This window comes from Phalacrocorax carbo, chromosome 1, assembly GCF_963921805.1.
Source record: "Phalacrocorax carbo chromosome 1, bPhaCar2.1, whole genome shotgun sequence".
Lineage (NCBI taxonomy): Eukaryota > Metazoa > Chordata > Aves > Suliformes > Phalacrocoracidae > Phalacrocorax > Phalacrocorax carbo.
Window position 1 is genome coordinate 2,225,922 of NC_087513.1, and position 17,701 is coordinate 2,243,622.

Below are 17,701 nucleotides of genomic sequence, written 5' to 3' on the forward strand. Positions count from 1 at the left end.
TTAGGGTCCTTCCCGAGGTGACACGTCCCCTTGTCCTACTGCGGACAGAAGCCTCTTCCCCACTCATGGAAATGTCCAGGAGGAGGGACGGAATTGATCAGGAAGGAGAGAAGGAGGAAGAAGAGATATGAAAGTTAGGTAGCTCTATGGGTCAAAAATATACAACACTGATATCATACATGGCCATCAGTCCCCTCTGGCTGGCAGTCTGGGCCGGGTGGTGGCCCCACACAGCCAGCCCTTCTCCGAGTCCCCCCCTGCCCCACGGGGGGTCACTTCCGCCGCCCGATTTGGGCCATGAGATGCGCATTGGCGGCGGCCTTTGCCCGCAAGTTCTTGGCTTTGGCGATGTTGAAGAGGATGTTCATGATGTTGGTAGGGACGTCGAGGGAGAGGGTGACCTTGGTGCGGCGGTCGCTCTTGGCTCGGTTTTGGTATGTCTTCCCCTTCACCTGTGCCTGGGAGACGTATTTGTAATGGCCTTCCCCTGGGAACGTCCTTTTCCCCATCTCTTCATTCACTGCATCCTCCCCCTCCTCGTCCTCAGAAGTCTCTTCTGGTGATGGGGAGTCGAAGCTGCGCTTGTCCAAGATGGTGTTTTCCTCTGGGAGGCCCTTCTGGGCTTCAGCAAGGGCTGCGTTGAGGCAGCTAAAGATGGAGGCAGCATTGTAGAGGTGGAGAGCCCGTCCGGTCTCAGTGGCACAGAGGAGGGTGAGGAGGAGCAGCAGCCTGGTGTGGGGCATTGCGGTGGCTTGCCTGGTAGAAATAGTGAGGGGAGGGCAGAGATGGGCATGAGCTTCCCGCGGGGCCCCAGGCAAAGCACCACCATCCCCCATCCTCCCACATCCCATGGACGTGGGTTTGCTGCCCAGGTGCCCCCCAGGTCCCATGTAATGGTTAGGGCAGGTGGGAATGAGTTGCCTTGGGGCCTCCTCCTCTAAGATGCAACTCCCTAGCCCTTGGTTTTGGGTGCTGGGTGGGAGGTGGGATGTCCAAGGTGCTTTGCAAGGCTGCAGACTCCATGGAGGGGAGGATTTGGCCATCCCATTGCTGAAACACAAGGGCCTGCTGTAGGAGAGCTGGTTTCTACCATAGGTACCTCCTTGCCTGGGGCGATCTCATTGCAGTCCCCTTGCAGCCCTCTCCACCTTGCTAACATCTCCACAGAGTAACTGTGGGTACTGCCAGCTGCCGTAAAGGTGAGTTTTCCTTTCAGCTGCTCTCTGGCCAGCCTGAAACCACCAGTGACGTTTCTATGCTCCCTGAAGTTGGTAATTGCCTGTCTCACCCAACTCGGTCTGAAAAGGGCATGGAGAGTGAGGTAGGTCCCAGTGCTGAGGGGCAATCCAGTGTGATGGCCCCATGTCCTCTCTCCAGTCCTGGCCTTGGTGGTTCTGGGGATTGCCTGTTACCCTGTGGCTCCATCCCCAGGACCCCCCTCCACCCTGGGTGCAGGACAGGCTGTTCCATCTGATGGCACGTTTGGGGCACATTCCCTGCTGTGGACAGCCCTTCCTGGGGACATGGGTGCGCCTCCAAAATCACGGCACAGCAGCAGCACTCCCTGCTAGAAATATATTGTCATTTTGGGGTCTTATGGAGGCTGCAAAACTCAGGCTAACCCGCCTGGTCTGCAAAACCTCCCTGTCTCTGAGTCCTGTCTCTCCAGGAAGCCACCCTTCTCCCTGTATACCCACCTGACTGCTCAAAAAGGCCACCTAAAAGGCCACAAGGGATCTCCTGGTAGGGGTCTTTGCCCATGTAGAGGTCAGACAAGTGTCTCCAGTGCCATCCCGAAGGGCACAGGGGTCCACCAAGTGCCTGGAAGTGTGCTGGCATTCCCAATCTTCGGGCCCCATCTTGTGGCAAGTGCATCGCACGGCAAGTCCTGGCCGGGGGACAGTCCTCAGGGGTGCGGGGACCCCGCCTGGGGCTGGGGTTCCACCACTGGTTTGGGGCTGTGAGCTGCTGAATTATTTCCCATGTGGAGGGGCCAAGGAGGCTGGGGGGAAGCCCCTGGGAAGCTCTTGTGGAGCGGGATGAGTCCTGCAAGTCTCTGTGGACTTCTGTGTCTTGGGGCTACCGCTGGGGATGAAGGCTGTGCCTTTCTGCACGAGGGGCTGCTGGGTGGGGGAGACGTCCTCAGATCTATCCAAAATCAAATCAAATCACTCGTTCCCAGGCACTGTCACCCTGAACATGCTCTTCTGCCACTGAGCCACTGTCCCTGAAACTGCCGTCACCTTAACTCTGCCCTTTGCTGTCCCATGGAGAAGGAGGTTTATCCCCTTAACTCTGCCCTTTGCTGTTTCTTGGAGGGGGAGGCTGGGGCAGATTTATCCGTTCAAGTCTGCCCTTTGCCGTCCCTTGGAGGGGGAGACTGGGGCAAGTCATACAGGCAGGTTTTGAGGGAGCCACTCGCTTTCTTCTTTGCTTCACTTGCCCCTGCACAAAACCCCACAGAGCTCCCCCAGGCAACAACCATCTCCTTAACTCTGCCCTGCATCCAGATGGGTGAGGAAGGACGTGCAGCAGCCCCCAGGCAGCACCTGCAAAGCTGTTGCTGTAGGATGAGGCAGAAAACCCCTTCCCAGGCACACAGCCTCCATGCGAGGGTAATTTGGGTCCCAAAACTCTCCTTCCTTCAGCCCCAGATCAGACATTTAAGTCCCAGGACCTAGTGTTTGGTTGCAAAAGCTTAACAGGAGGAAGATCTTTCTCCTACCCCAAAGTCTCCTCCTTCGCAGCTGTGTTTCAGCCCCAGAAGAAAGCCCCCCCCGCCCCAGCAAACTCCTTGCAGCCCCTGCCAGCAGGACCAGGGGCTTGGGGCATTAATTTAGACATCACTAAATTTCTCACCCCTGTCTGCATCCCTGGCTCTCCTGGGGACACGGCGTGACCCAGAGCTGCTGGATGGAAAATGGGAACACCTCTGAAAGCCCTTGCAGAGCCAGTACAGATGCTGGGAGAGAATTGAGCTGGTTTTAGCTGCCGCTGCCCTCTCCAGAGCCACGGAGCAGCATCTCCACCTCGCCTCTCCCCGACAGCTATTGTATAACTGTGTGAAACGGGTGGCTCGGCCCTGCGGCCAGCTCGGGCTTTTTCTGTTTAGAAAAACTCTTTGGGGAGCTCAGCCCGGCTCCCCTCAGAGTGAGGGGAAAGGCAGAGGAAGGGTGAAATGCGGCTGAAATGCATCTGTACTCAGTGCCTGGTTTCCCAGTCCTCGGCTGTGGGGTGGATATCCTGGCAAAAAGAGCAAAAATCAAGGCAAAACAGCAAGGAAAAGCAGCATCCGGCTGCGCTGATCGGACAGTATGAGCTGGTATTTTAGTGGGGTTTTTTTTCACATGGGGGTTTTGTGCACTGGCATGCCAGAAAGTTTTCATGGAATAGGAAAGAAACTGGAATTAGTTTTTTCTCCTCCCCCCAAAAAGCAGAAAAAGATGAAAAACCGCCTGTGGTGGATCTGAGGAAGTCGGAGTTAAATCTGCGGCTGCCAGAGGGTGACCTGCGGGTGCCTTTCGCTGAGGATGGACACTGCCGGGATGCATGTGAATAAATTTACAGGCATTATATTGAGATGGTGCCGACAGACACGGCTGGACCATTTGTATGGGCTGAAGATCTGCCTCTCGGCTTTGAAAGAGAAAAGTCAGCCCTGCAGACCGGGGACAAAGCTAGCTGCTGGTTATCATGGGCTCCTCGGCAGCAGAGGCACTGCTTTAAGCTAATTTTTTGCCATCAAAAGTAAGTCCGGAATAAAATGACACTGTGGATGAGACCTGTAGTCTTCTTAAACTTTTTTCTGTCCGATGCTGCCTCCACTTCCCTAATGAATCTCTCCTGAAGATGCTGATTCCCAGGGCTCCAAAATTCAAGCTGACCTGGTGGGGATGGCGCTGTGACCTCCTCTCCTCCCCATCCCTTTAACCACTACAGTGATTTGCCTCCCCATTTTCTGATTTCCCAAGATTTCCAAAGCCTTCCCATGCTACCCAGCCCGATCTGCCTCCAAAAATTGTTATAATAATAAAAAAGATACTTCATTGCTTAGGAGGGAGGGTGGGAGGGAGTCTCTTTACTCAGTATCTTGAACTGCTTTTCCCTATCCTGCCTTTTTTTTTTCTTCTTGCAGAGAAACGTGGAACCTGATCTCCCAAGGAAAGCACTAAAATATTTAAAGTTTGTGCAAATGGAGTGGGCTGCTCGTTAATAAATAAATCCAGGCACTCACCTGGTAGTCCTCGGTGCTCAGGATGGGAAGGGGTTGCTGCAGTCTCACTCCAAGGAGAGAGGCATCGGGCGCGTTCCCCTGAACTTCTGCACCCTCGCTTTTCTTTTATTGTTATTAAGAGGGCTGTGATATTTTTCCTCTCTATGGAAACGCTTTTCCCCTCCCTCGTGTATATATAAAAATGAGCGATCACGGGGTTGGAGTCGTAACTCCAGACGTGGAGCCTTCATTTGGGCATGATTTCATTAAAATGAAATCAGAGGGAGCTGGCAGCGTCACGGGGCTGCGGTGCCTCTCCCCATTCAGAAGGAAAAAAAGGGAGGGGGGTGGAAAGACATCTGAACCCAACAGCCTGGTGAAAGTCACCCAAAAACAGGGCTGTTGCCACCGCTGGGACTTTGTAGGATCACGCAGACACACTTTCACCCCGCTCATCCAGGTAGCCAGGCACTTGGTTCAAGGGTATTTTAAATGCGAAGTTTTTTATGCCCCCTAAGGATGCTTGGTGGGGATTTCAGCACTGATTAACAGTGTTCTCCCAACTGATGTGTTTCCATCAGAAGAGGGGGTCTGGTGCAGCACCTTGGCAGGGTTTTGCCCCCGAACAGTGCTTGTAAGCCCCGTCGCCGGCAGATACAGACTTGCTCTGCTCACACTGCTCTGCCCTCTGCCTGGTTTTCCATCTCTGGGGATTTTTCTCCTCCCACGCAGGCAGGGAGACCCCTGGAAGATTGACATTTTGGGAAAGTTCTTCCAGGATGCAGTAGCATGGTCCCAGGTGCAGCATTTGAAGAGGGGTGTGAGGATAATGTGTGTCTCTCCAAAGCCACTGAGGTCCAGCAGAATTAACTCAGATTGCCCCAAGACAGCAGCCAATCTGGGGTCCCAGGACCTCTCTGGTCCCGGTGTGGTCAAAGAGAGGTCTCCTGTGATTCCCCGCAGAGCTGTTTTGCAAGCAAAAGTGCTTTGTGCTACAAAGAGGATGCAGACGGAGACGTCCCTGCTAGAAACAGGTTGCTCCATGTGATTCTGTACTGAGACACCCAAAGGAGTCAGCTCTCTGGTGGAGGGTCCCTCCAATGGCCACCACAGATTTGCGGCTGGGCTGGAGGCTCCTGGCGGCCCCAGGACCCTGCTCAGCCCCACCTGCTTATCAGAGCCCCTCTCTGAAACCTGCTTGGAAGTGCCATTTTCACCTTCTTCTAGAAAAGGGCTGGTGGGGTGCAGTTACCCCTGGGAAGGGACAAATCCTACCCAAAGTGGGGAAGATCCTCTGAGCGACCCCACAAAAGGTAACAGCAGTCACTAGTGACCCTGGATGTGCTCCAAGGTAGGATGGGGAGATGTTCTTGCTCCTGGACCACCCACCAGTGATGGTCACAGCTGCTCCTTTGGAGAAGAGGAGCCATGAATGTGGATATTCTCGGATAGGCATCTTTGAGCTTCTTACCCAGTTCCTGAAGATGCTGGCTGTTGTCGGAGATGCAGTGACTGGTAATGGTGAGAGCTCCCCTTTGGCTTTAGTCCTGGGTAAAGGGTTCTCCCCTTAATCACCTCCAGCTGTTGGCTGAGACACATCAGCATCCACTGCTCCAGCAATTCACGCCTTTCTCATTTTCAGTTGAAGCTTTCACCTCCTGGACTGATGTTTTCCTTTCCCCTCCTTCACTGAGACCTGGAAGGCAGTTTGGTTATCCAAATTTTTGGAGCCTTTGGTCGTAGTTTTGAGCAAGCAAACCCGCTTGCAAACTTGAACGCAAAGAGTTGGGAGGCAAACTCCATCAGCGGGACGACTTCTCAGCCAGAGCGAGGGAAATCACCATCTGGCCCACAGTCCTTGCTTCTCTCCCTATGGCAAGCGCTCGTGGGCTCATTTATTGCAGAGGGATGAGCTTTCTCTCAGAGCTGCATCTTCCACAGAGCTGATGAAACCCTTCAGCTCATGCTCTGCAGTGAGGAAGCAGTGATAGATGAGAGCTATTTCCAACTGTTCCCTGCAGTGGAGGTCCATTAAAAATTATTTCCCCCTGTGCTCACTGTGGATGTGTGAGGGCTGATTCTCAACAACCTTTGGCTTCCCCCTGCTTGGCTTGTGTCCTGTCTTTCCTTGACCGCCATGGCGTAAGAGGTGCTTGAGTCAGCACTGTTACCTGGTAGCTTAATTAGTGTTGGTGGGCCAGAGGACATCGTAGGGAAAGGTCTGAAGGTATCTAAAGCTTTTTAAAATATATGCAATTCCTTGAGTGGTGCTAAGCTCCACCCAGGTTTGACTCAAGCCACGTTTGACTGCCCATGGAAGAAGGCTTTGTGGTTGGGGTGGATGGTGAGGGCTTTGCCAGTGTTCCTCTCCCATTGTGCCTCCTTGGAGAGATGCGTTTTGCATCCTCTTGCTCCCTGAGGGCTGCAGAAATTGTCTGGGGTCCTTGGGGAATGCTCAGGAGACCCTTGGACCCTGTTTGGCTCAGGCCACTGATAGCCCTGCATGCTTAAGACCAGGTTAGAGACCCACCTCCTCTGATTTTGTTGGTCTGGGGATGGAAGAAGGGAGTTGAGCATGTAAATACATGTGGGGTGGGAGCTCTGGGTGCTGACCTGGCCAACAGGTATTTCATGAAAGGTGTGTTGGCACTCAGAAAACGGATGCCCCTCTGCCTACCAGAGGGGGTTGTCTCCATCCTGTGCCCTGGCATCACATCCCATTGGGGCAGAAGAGCACTTTAAAATGGCTGGGGGAACCACTGAAAGTGTCTGCATTGGCATTTTAGACTCAATTGCCACCTGCTCAGAGACCAGCCAAGGAACATAAAGGATGTGGAAGGGTTATTGCTTCTGGCATGGGGCGTGGCTCTGGCATCCCCCAAAACTGGTACCCCAGAAACCAAGGCCTGGTGCACCCCTCTGACACAAGGACTTGGTGTCCCTGATCACCTCCAGGAGTTTCAGGTCTTCAGGACAAACCGAAGCCCTGCTATTGCCTAAATAACTGAGAACCTGTGATTCAGGTACCTGGGGAAGGGAACATAGGTTAGGGAAATGTGGGATGTCAAAGTAGATTATTTAGGCCATCCTAAAGCTCGCTCTCTTCTAGAGGTGAGGAGGTCTTTAACTTATTTCACTGCATCTCCAAAGTGATTTACTACATGAAGACCTGCGGTGGGTTGACCTTGGCTGGACGCCAGGTGCCCACCGAGCTGCTTTATCACTCCCCTCCTCAGCAGGATGGGGTGGTGGTGGGGAGAAAATAAGGTGGAAAAAACCCTCGTGGGTCTAGAAAAAGGCAGTTTAAGAAAACAAAAGCAAAGGCCATGCATGGAAGCAAAGGAAAACAAAAGATTTATTCTCTACTTCCCATCAGCTGGCGATGTCAAGACATTTCCTGGGAAGTAGGGCTTCAGTAGGCATAACAGTCGCTCCAGAAGACAAATGTAATAACGAACCCCCCGCCCCTTCCTCCCCCCTCCTTTCTCTTAGGTTTTATTGCTGAGCAGACGTCATATGCTATGGAACATCCCTTTGGTCAGTTTGGGTCAGCTGTTGTGGCTCTGTCCCCTCCCAGGATCTTGCCCACCCCCAGCCCACTGGTGAGGGGGGTGTGTTGGAGAGTCAGCCTTGATGCTGTGCCAGCGCTGAGCAGTGGTAGCCCAAACACGGTGTGTTATCAGCACCTTTCTAGCTACCAGGGCAAAGCCCAGCACTAGGAGGGCTGCTGTGGGGAAAATTAACTCCTTCTCAGCCAGACCCAATACAAGACCATAGGTTGGGAGGGGGTAAGGTGTATTTAGTTGCATCCACACAAGTGATGGCTACTCCACCTTTGCAGCCATCCTATCCCTTGTGTTGGGGTGGTTGTCCTCTCTCACTGAAGCTTTTCTGAGTTTGGTAGGAGAGCGTGTGTGATGGAGGGAGAATGTGTGTGCATGTAGTTTTTATCCATTGCAGCTGCTTCAGGCTGTCTCCATGAGTTGGGCATGTTCTGAATGGTTGGAAATGGGATGTTTAGCCCTTCCTGGCTGGTGGCTGCAATGAGATGACTTGGGGGATGTTGGGAAAGGGCTGACCCACATGCCAGGAGATCCTGTAGGACCCTGAGAGGGGTGTTTGTCAGTGCCAGACCCCACCTGGGCTCTTCGGTGTCTGCAGGTACTGTGGCAGCCTCGCATGGGAGGGTGACAAGTGCAGTTACCCATCTCCACCATGGTTCCACCTTCACATGGTTGGGGTTGAACCTCACCCTGATTGACTGAATTGGGTGACGGTGGATCCCAAAGGTGCCGGGGGCCAGGGCACAAGAGCAGACTGAAAGGCAGGGAGGCACTCAGTGCTTAACAAACTGCTTTCCTGGGCAGCCAGGTTTGCGACAGCTAATCCCCATGGCTCCAAAGGGAAAAAGCAATCACAACAGCCCTAAAGACATGCTACATTTGAAGGAATGGCATATACACATGGATTCCCCTCAAAAGTCAGTCCTGTTTCCACAATGAGCCATGTAAATATGAACCTATTTATTTTTCATGCAGACAGCAAAAACTACCTGAGAGAGAAGCTGGAGCATGGAGGTGAGTGCCTTTCCCATCATCCAGCAGGTCACTGCTGGAGCCATCAGGTGAAACCCATCTCCGTCTCCTGAGCAGATACTAGGGTGTATTTCTATGTTTTATTTACCCATAAAACACTTCGCTGTTGGGAAGTGTTGGTACAGGACAACGTCCTTGCAGGAGGCAAATGCACACACCAGACATAGAGTTTTCAGAGTGATTTTATTAGGAGAAAATAGGGAAGAGAAGGTGGCACCTAAGAAAGAAAGATGAAAGAAGTCAAACTGCTTCGTTCATCCTTATCAGTCTGCTTTAAAAGCAAACTGGACTCTTTTCACTGTCACCAGCTACTGCAGCTGGCAGATCCCTGCTTCGGTCTTTGCTTTTGCAGGGGATTGAAGAGGAGATTTTCCTGCAAATCTGAAAAAGTCATGGCATGAAGATAACCCCAGCTGACCCTGGAGATGGAGGGAGCTGCACTACAAACAGCCTGGGGCACCCCTGGGAGCTGGCTGGCAGCAGAGGGGACTTCAAACTCCTAAAAAGTTTCTCTGAAAATTACCAAGCTTATGAAAAATGCAGGTTTTGTCATGAGCATCCTCACACGTCTCCACTGTGCGTCTGTCTCTCCAGGAGCAGGACACCTTCCCACCTCTCTGCAGCCTGCCCTCACTCTCACCGAGCTCAATTTCCTTCTGTGAATCATCATTTAAAGCCCAGATGTGGGCAGCTGAAGAGGATCTTATTAAAGTTTCATCAGTACAACCATTCCGCTACTGGGAAAAATAAGACACGGCGACTTGTGGTCGTATCACACCAGAAGCCTTGAAAGCAAAAAGCATGCCTCAAATACCAGCACAGAAGTTTTGCCTGGCCTGGGGAGGCAAAGGCAATGCGATGCGAGGTCCTGTTTACTGCTTCCAGCACCAGAATTGCAGAGAGGAGTTGGACATGGATGCACTGTAAGTCCATAGAGCAGCAGAAGGGAGTTTTCTGGTTTGCTTTGTCCCTTCTTTAATAATCTCTAAGGCTCAGTCTACATTGTCAAGGCTGCAGAGGGAAGACCTTGCTATGATATGAGATTGCCCGTCTCCCATCTCTCCGTAACCCTACAGCGAATGGCCCTTCCTCTCCCCCGAGGCTGATTTTTGGTGGGTTTTTCTTCCCCATAACCCCATTTTGGGGGTGATTTTCACTTCTTCCAACAGCTTAGCAGCAGCAGGTCCCTGCATGTCTCTCCAAGGTGGCTGTACAGTGGGGCTTTGAGCTAAGGGCTTTGAGCCAGAACCTCAGTACAGGGAGGAGAGCAGCTGGGGACAAGGAGTTTGTTAGTTTTGCAGGGCTTGAATTATTGTTTTACCTTTCTTACCCTTTTTTTTTCACCTTCTTGGGTCCCGAGTCTCTTGCTGCTGCTGCAGGGTCACAGGGGAATTACAGCCCCGGTCGTATGCAAAGCACTTGGCTGCCTGTAAAAAGCAGTTACCCACCCTGCCTTCGGTGTTTCATGTTCCTGGAAATTAATTAGCTCTGCTTTGAGCTTTTGATGCAAATGTAATACCAGAAAGCCTCTTTGGCATAAAACGGGCTGGGGTTATTTTGCAGATTGCTGCATATGCTCCTCCAAGAATCGCTTGGGCCAAACCCAAAGACCAATTTCACCACTGCCAGCCTTCAGGCATGAAATAAAGCGTGGTTCTTGGTGCTTTCCCTCCAAAGGAAGAAAAGAAAAAATCAACAGAGAAGAAAAAATAATCTTAGATCTTCCAAATTGTCTTCCCCAAGTGTTCGCTGCAATGTTTTTGTCTGCTATCTCTGTGTTGCACCTCCTACCCCTTCTCCAAAGAGGTGTTTGCACCTACCTGTATGTGCTGGCAGCTACATGGGCTTCACATCTCCAGATGGAAGGAAACATCGAAAATCAAGAAAAAATGTAAAGGGAGGCAGCAGGAGCCTGGATCCACATGCAGGAGCAGCACTGGCCTCAGGGTGTTTATCCTGACAGTGGGTCTACACGTAAAACCTATCTCTGTCCCATGCAGTGAAGTATAGAAGGAGCTGCTTCTTTTTCCTGCCTCTGTAAGCAGGGATTGCTCTCACTGGTGAGGCTGCAGCTGCTGGCTGAGGCAGGCGGGAGAGACATTGCTCAAGGAATGCTATGGTTGCTTCTCTACAGGTGGGTTATATTGCTCATCCAGAACTCCTTTGCCACTGGCATCATGGCTGTGGGTTGGCCCCTTGGCTTCATCATCCAGAGGGAGGTGCTTGGGGTGTTTTCAGGGGCAGAGCCCACCGGCGGGGCTCAGGGTGCTGGGCTGAGGGATGCCCAAAGCAGGGAATGGGCGAGGAGCCATCCGGAGGAAGCCTGAAGAATCAAATGGGATTTACCTGGGGTGGTTTGGGGTGAAAAATGGAGCACAATGGACAGCCTGGGAGGGGGCTGCTCCTGCAGGAGCACTGGCTCCTGGATGGGGAGAGTTTCTCCTTGGTTTTCCTCTTAACCCACATGGCAATGATGTCAGGGGCAAATCCATCCCCATTTTTGCTCCTGCTTGTCCCAGCTCAGACGGGCAGAGCTGCCTTCCTGGCACAGAAGGTTTTTCAGGTTTTCTTTCAATATTTTCCTTCCTTCTCAAGGGCATTGTGGCTGCTGGGTTGCAATTCTACCCTTACAGTGGGCAGGGGACGGTGTTCACCAGCGGCCTTCCAGCAATGCTGGCAAGAGGCTGTATATACCAATGCAGTGATGTAGTGATTCCTATTGCTCCTAAAAGTGATAAATATCACCCAAAAGGGCTGCAGTTGGCATGCAAACCTCTACTGCCTCCCACAGAGTCTGAGCATGGAAGATGTGGTGGAGGGTTTTGCAAGATGGACTCTCCAGTGCTCAGGTCCAGCCCTACATTAACTCACAGCCATTTGCCTCAGCGGCATCTCCAGAGCCTAAATTACTCCTGCTCTTAAAATACTGCGTAATTAATTAACCTAGCTAAGAGCAATTCAGGCTGGTAATATGGTGATGAACTTTTTTATTGCTTTTGACTCTGGCAGGAGTGAAGACAGGGGCTTTTGTCAGCTCCCTCCCAAACAGCCTGTCTGCTCCAATCTGCCAGGCATGGCCAGAGGACGCTGGATGATGCTCGGGGCCCAGTTGTCAGCGCTGGTGGCCATTTCAGGGGCTGTATCATTATCAAATTACTAAATTATGCCGGCCGAGCCTCATCATCTCTCGCGATCCATTTTCTTTTGTCAGGGTTGCTAAGGAACGGCCCGCGGACATTGGATGCCGCAATGAGGCCAGTTTCTCCTCTCCGCACCTCCTTGCAAGACTTCGCTGACTGGATGCACGTGAAACCCCCTCCTGCAAAGGGGCTGAGCGTGCTCCAGCTATAGGTGCCTGTACACACATAGATACAGACCCACGGGCTCAGCTCCGGAGCCATGTGATTCATACAAAATAATCGATGAACTTATGCTTCAAAATTGCCCTCCACTTTGCAAACTCCACAAGGATTTGTGAAGCTGGTTTTACGTGCATTAAAGCCCCAGCTTTTCACATGCTCAGGGCTGACCGTTCGTAGCGATGTTCTTTGCTTTCTAAGGCCGTTCTCCAGTGCGTGTGTTCAGGAATCTTCTGGCTTCGCCCTGTCTGGAGCAGCCCCAGCTCCCTGCGTCTGGAAAGCAGTCAGCTCGCCAGCAAATTGTTCAGCCCTAAAAGTCTCCCCTACCCTGCAATCAAATAATTTCAAGAAACTCAATTAGAATGACGTGACATTTCCAAGGAAACACCGAGGATGCATTCCCGTAATATTTGGCCCTGCCAAAGCGGTTCAGATGGCAAATCAATAGTAAACATTTAAGGCTAGATGTATTAAAAAAAAAAAATCAAGTTATCAATTTCCCATTATGCTTAAGCTCCCAGAGCACTGATGGGAAATTCAAGCTGCATTTAATACACCTAGCAGAGGACTGAACAGCTTGATCTTATATACTTGCCCACAATATTGGTTTTCACTTCTCAAGCCTTCCAGCCACTTTGCAAATCTGAATTAAGTCACCTGGCTCCCTGGTGAGCTGCTGCTTTGACCTGGGCCATAAACATGGTTTATGGTGAAGGGTCTTGAGCCAAATCACCCCCCTGGGAGACTCTGCCCTCTCCTTTGGCTACACCTTGACCATGAAACCAAGTGCCCAGATTTGTTTCCCAGACTTGGCTCTGGGATATGTGCACTCCTTGCCAAGCTTGGAGCCAAAAGCTGCCAAGAAATTCTGCACGTGGGAAGATGAAGCTCTATTTTAAGTGGTGGCACTGGTCTTAAAAGGAAAAACTAAGGTGTTGCCCCACTTGTTTGGTATCTGGGAATAATGAGGCAGAAAGAGAAATTCCTCATGTTCCCCAGGAGGTGCCAGGTCCCACATCCCGCAGGTCCATTTTCTCACCTACTGCTGCCTCCAGATGCTCACTGTGCTGCTGATTCACAGCTCTAAAAATGATCTTCATGCAGAAAATGTTGCTTATTGTCTCCTCAGGCTTGATGTCAACTTAATGTGCTTGCCAAGGGATTCACCAGCCCACAGCAATGCACCCTCCTCTTCTCTAATGCCCTGGTGGAGATAATAGTTGGAAGGCGATGGTGAAATGCAGGGCTGGAGTCCCTGGAAGAGCAATCATGGGATGGAGGAAGGTTTTCTCCTCTTGATTTTGGTAAATAAGTGCTACTTGTAGTTATTCATGAGCTTTCTGGTGCCAGTGGTCCCCAAGAGGGATGCTGTTGCACCCTGAATTGGAGAAAGGCTCCTGGGAGCATCTCCGTTGTCTTGGTGGAAACCCAAAATCGCAGCACACAGGAAGGGCAGAGACAGGACATGGGGACAGATGCCCAAGAGGAGATGTCCTGGGAGAGTCTGGGGAGCTGAAGGAGGCAGGGAGAGCGGGCACTCTGCAGGGTGCTGCAATGCCAGCCCGGCTGTGGGATAGGGACAGGCTACCTGGTGACCCTGAGCCATGTGCTGGGGACATTGGGTGACTTTCACACCAAATCCACGGAAGCAGCTGGTGTGTAGGGTGGAGAAATGCCCCATGCATCACTGTATCACCAGAGATGGCGCAGCCACGTGCACGCTGGCTTGGTAGGATGAGGTAGGAATGAGCAGTGCAGCATTTCCTCTGACGGTCAACCCAAATCCTTTCTTCTCAAATCCTCCTCTTTGGCAAATCCTCCCTACCTTGCTTGGCCAAACCCCACAGTCCTGGGCAGGGCTGGCCAAGTGCTGGAGCCTGGGTAACGCTTAGTCTTGGGTATCCCAAGAGTAGCCAAGGACAGGAAGGCTAGTTTTTGGGGACATCCTAAGCTGGATTGGAATAGAGCTGGTCCAAAGTTACCACAAGCCCATAAACACATATTTTTATTTTTTTTTTGGCCATGATTAGTAAAAGACCTCAGGCTTTACACTGACTGGACACCCTGGGTCAAGTGGTGGTGGCAACTCAAGTATGACAACCCCATATTTAGAATCATAGAATCACAGAATGTCCTGAGTTGGGAGGGACCCACAAGGATCATCGAGCCCAGCTCCTGTCCCTGCACAGGACACCCCAAATTCACACCAGGGCTCTGAGGGCCTTGGCCAAGTGCTTCTGGAATATCGCCAGGCTGGTGCCGTGATGCCTCCCTGGGGAGCCTGTGCCAGGGCTCCGCCACCCTCTGGGGGAAGAACCTTTCCCTAATGCCCAGCCTAACCCTCCCCTGGCACATCTCCCTGCCATTCCCTTGGGGCCTGGCGTTGGTCACCAGAGAGCAGAGACCAGCCCTGCCCCTCCTCCTGCCCTCGGGAGGGAGCTGCAGAGCGCCATGAGGCTGCCCTCGGCCTCCTCTGCTCCAGCTGAACAAACCCAGGGACTTCAGCCGCTCCTCGTACGGTTTCCCCTCTAAACCCTTCCCCAGCCCCGTGGCCTCCTCTGGACACTCTCCAGTAGCTTTATACCCCCAATGTCCTGTGGCGCCCAACGCTGCCCACAGCACTCGGGGTGAGGCTGCCCCAGCGCGGGGCAGAGCGGGACAATCCCCCCCCTCGCCCGGCTGCGATGCAGGGCTCGGTGCCCCCCAGGGCACGGCTGGCCCTCGGGGCTGCCAGGGCACGATGTTGGCTCGTGTTCAACCTGCCGTCGGCCAGAGCCCCCGGGTCCCTGCAGAGCTGCTCCCCAGCCCCTCGCTCCCCAGGCTGTCTGTGCAGCCAGGGCTGCCGCGCCCCAGGGGCAAGATCCAGCTCTTGCCCTTGTTAAACTTAATTTCTGCTAGAGGCCGCTTCAGTGGTGCCTCCTCTGGCACCTCTGGCAGGGTGAGCACCACACCAGACAAACGGGATATGGTAGGAGGGTTTTGTTCTTGTAATAATAAATACTATTCAGTAGCTTTTTTTGTATCAATTAAATAGTGAGAACTGTCTACAGTCGGTCCCCTTTTGCCCATACAGGTATTTTTGCACCACTCCAGCCATGGGTTGGTTTGCATCAGGAAGGATCATTTGGGGAATGGGGGTTTGCAAGCAGAGATGCCCAAAATCGGCTCAACATGGGTGAACTTTTCTGGAGGTGCATCCCCCGCCCTTCATATGTCTGAGTTCCTTTCCTGCCCTGATCTTTTAAGGCTCTGAAATGTTTGCTCTGCACAGTTGTGGGAGTTCAATGACTTGCGCCTCTTGGCAAGGTCCCACCTAAATAATGATTTTCATACCAGGGTGCCAAATGAACCTGTGGGTCATGCACTCCATTAGGTCTCTGCTTTCTTGTGCAGTGATTATTTTTGTCAATGCAGTTTAGGAATGAAGGTTTTTCCTGCTGATTGCAAACACTTTGCTTCCCTAAATGGTCTCAACTCTCCTGGGCTGATGCAGGAGCTGGAGTTCAAGTCACCCTGTGTCTCCTGAGCTGCTGAGGCCAAGAGGCTGTGACACTTGCACAGCCGGGCACCCTGTGAGCATCCCAGCCTGGCCATGGCTCTGCAGACATTGGCATCTTGCAACCTCCCTTACAAAGTGTCCCCCATCGCTGTGATGTGGGGGAAATGTGAAAATGTGGGGTGTTCCACAGAAAAACACCTGTTTCTCGATGCTGTGGCCTCACCCAGAAATGCAGAAATACTTTCTTTTTTGATGCTGTTATACTCGTTGTTTTGCTTAGATTGGAACATTTTGTTTCTTTTTCAATAGGATATTTTTCTTGCTATGATACAATACCTGAATGTTTTTCTTGCCAAAGTACATTTTGATACAGAACAGCATTTCAAGAGGAGAGGCTGGAAATGTCAATCTGAAAATGGCACTTGTCTCACTGCCAACATTTACAATTTTGGTGGGTTTTTTTTTGAGTTAGAAAGATTTTAGCTGTGGGGTGAATAAAAATCCCCCCAAAACTCTGCTGGTCCCTCCTTGGGGTCTGGGCTATTGTGAGTAAGGGCAATCCTTCTTCTCCTGTGCTACCAGTAGCAAGGGGTCAACTCTGCTGGGCCGGGGAAATCTGAGCTCAACCGTACCAAATCGTGCAGCCAAACTTTTAAAAACCCCACTGATTTCCCAACTGCCTCCCCCGAATCCCACTCCAGCATGAATCCTCATTCACACATTATATTCCCACCAAAGGTGGTTGGAGGAAGAAAGGCAATTCCCGGTGCAATTCTTGAAGACATAATGCAATGTACGTTCTTTAATGAAAACATATTTTGTCAATATGGGTCAGAAAAGCCACAGTTTATAGAAGTCTTGGGCATGTGCATTGGGAACCTGTTATGGAGAGGAGAATGGAGGCTTTGCACCCGTGGTTGCTCACATTGCCAGGGCACAGGAAAGCTCCCTGGGCAAAGGACTGGGAGCCCAAAATGCCAGCACCAATATGTTGCAGAGAGCCCTGCTGAGCGAGTAGCGTGGGCAGCGATGATGTGGTCAGCCAACCCATGCCACACCTGAGAGGTGTCATTTTTAGACACCTTGTTTTCTACCTGGTTGCAACACAACAGCAATTTCCTCGCTCCTGGGGAAGGCAGAGCTTTTGGCGTCTGCTGCCTCTTTGGCAAATTGCAAATATCTAAAAAGCTGGGAGGGACTTCTGTGCCATTGTTGGTGCTGTGACCCTTCCCAGGGGCTGCCATGCTGCCCCATGATGTGTGCTTGGAGGAGACACTACTGGATAGAACCCCTCTCAGCTGGGTCCGTGTGGCCACCAAAACCCAGAGGTTTACCCTCCCACTTGTTGGATTTCCACACCTCTCCAGGCAGCAGCCCCAAATGCCTCCAAGACTTGCGGGTGGCATATTGCAGGGAGAAGCCATGGCTGGTTTTGAACCCTATTTTTCTCTTACCATACAGTTTGGGATGGCTCCTCTTAACCTGCCCAGGGAATGGTCAGGTGAAGGAGATGGTGGGACTTGCTAAAGGCCATGGGGCGTTTAGGGACGAGCTGAAAGGTTATCTGCTACAGGACAGGGCTCAACCTGCCTACCCGGTCCAACGTGGGGTAATGGCAATTCCCAGCTTGCTCTCTGCCTTTCTCAAAGGGTTACTGCTTCCAGGTGAATTATGAGCTAGGATTATACACAGTGGCATTAACACACTTTTATTTTACAAAAATAAACTCAGGGGTATGTGTCACCTGGTTTTGCACAGTAGTCCTATGGGGTGAGCGGTGCAGTTGTGAACCTCTGGACATCGCTGCTTTCCTGAGCAGATGTTTCCCTCTCCTCATACCACTTTATTTCCTGCTCATAATTACAGTTTTCCAATATCTTTTGTCACAGATCCTTTGCCTCTTCACATTAATGGTTTGTCTTGCTTGTCCAGTCTCCAAGATGTCCAGGAGACACTTCTCGCAGCTCCATTTCTTTTTTATTTAAACATGGCAATTACAGCCGATCACCTCCCTCTGACTGGTTTTTGAAAGCGA

The 17,701-nt window shown here is 51.8% G+C and overlaps 2 protein-coding genes across 15 annotated transcripts in view; both read right to left on the minus strand.

Annotated features, from left to right (window-relative positions):
- Nucleotides 1–743, minus strand: UCN3 (urocortin 3). The gene has a single exon (XM_009503932.2). It carries the CDS (start codon nucleotides 741–743, stop codon nucleotides 273–275), a length of 471 nt encoding a protein of 156 aa, XP_009502227.1. The 3' UTR covers nucleotides 1–272.
- Nucleotides 744–17,358: 16,615 nt separating this feature from the next.
- LOC135311853 (collagen alpha-1(VII) chain-like) overlaps nucleotides 17,359–17,701 on the minus strand; it is a 120,544-nt gene continuing 120,201 nt past the window's right edge. For all 14 annotated transcript variants that reach the window (XM_064442276.1, XM_064442176.1, XM_064442185.1 and 11 more), the window contains one exon: nucleotides 17,359–17,684. In XM_064442276.1, the coding sequence (XP_064298346.1) occupies nucleotides 17,671–17,684 (14 nt within the window). In that variant the 3' untranslated portion in view covers nucleotides 17,359–17,670. The remainder of the gene's footprint in view (nucleotides 17,685–17,701) is intronic.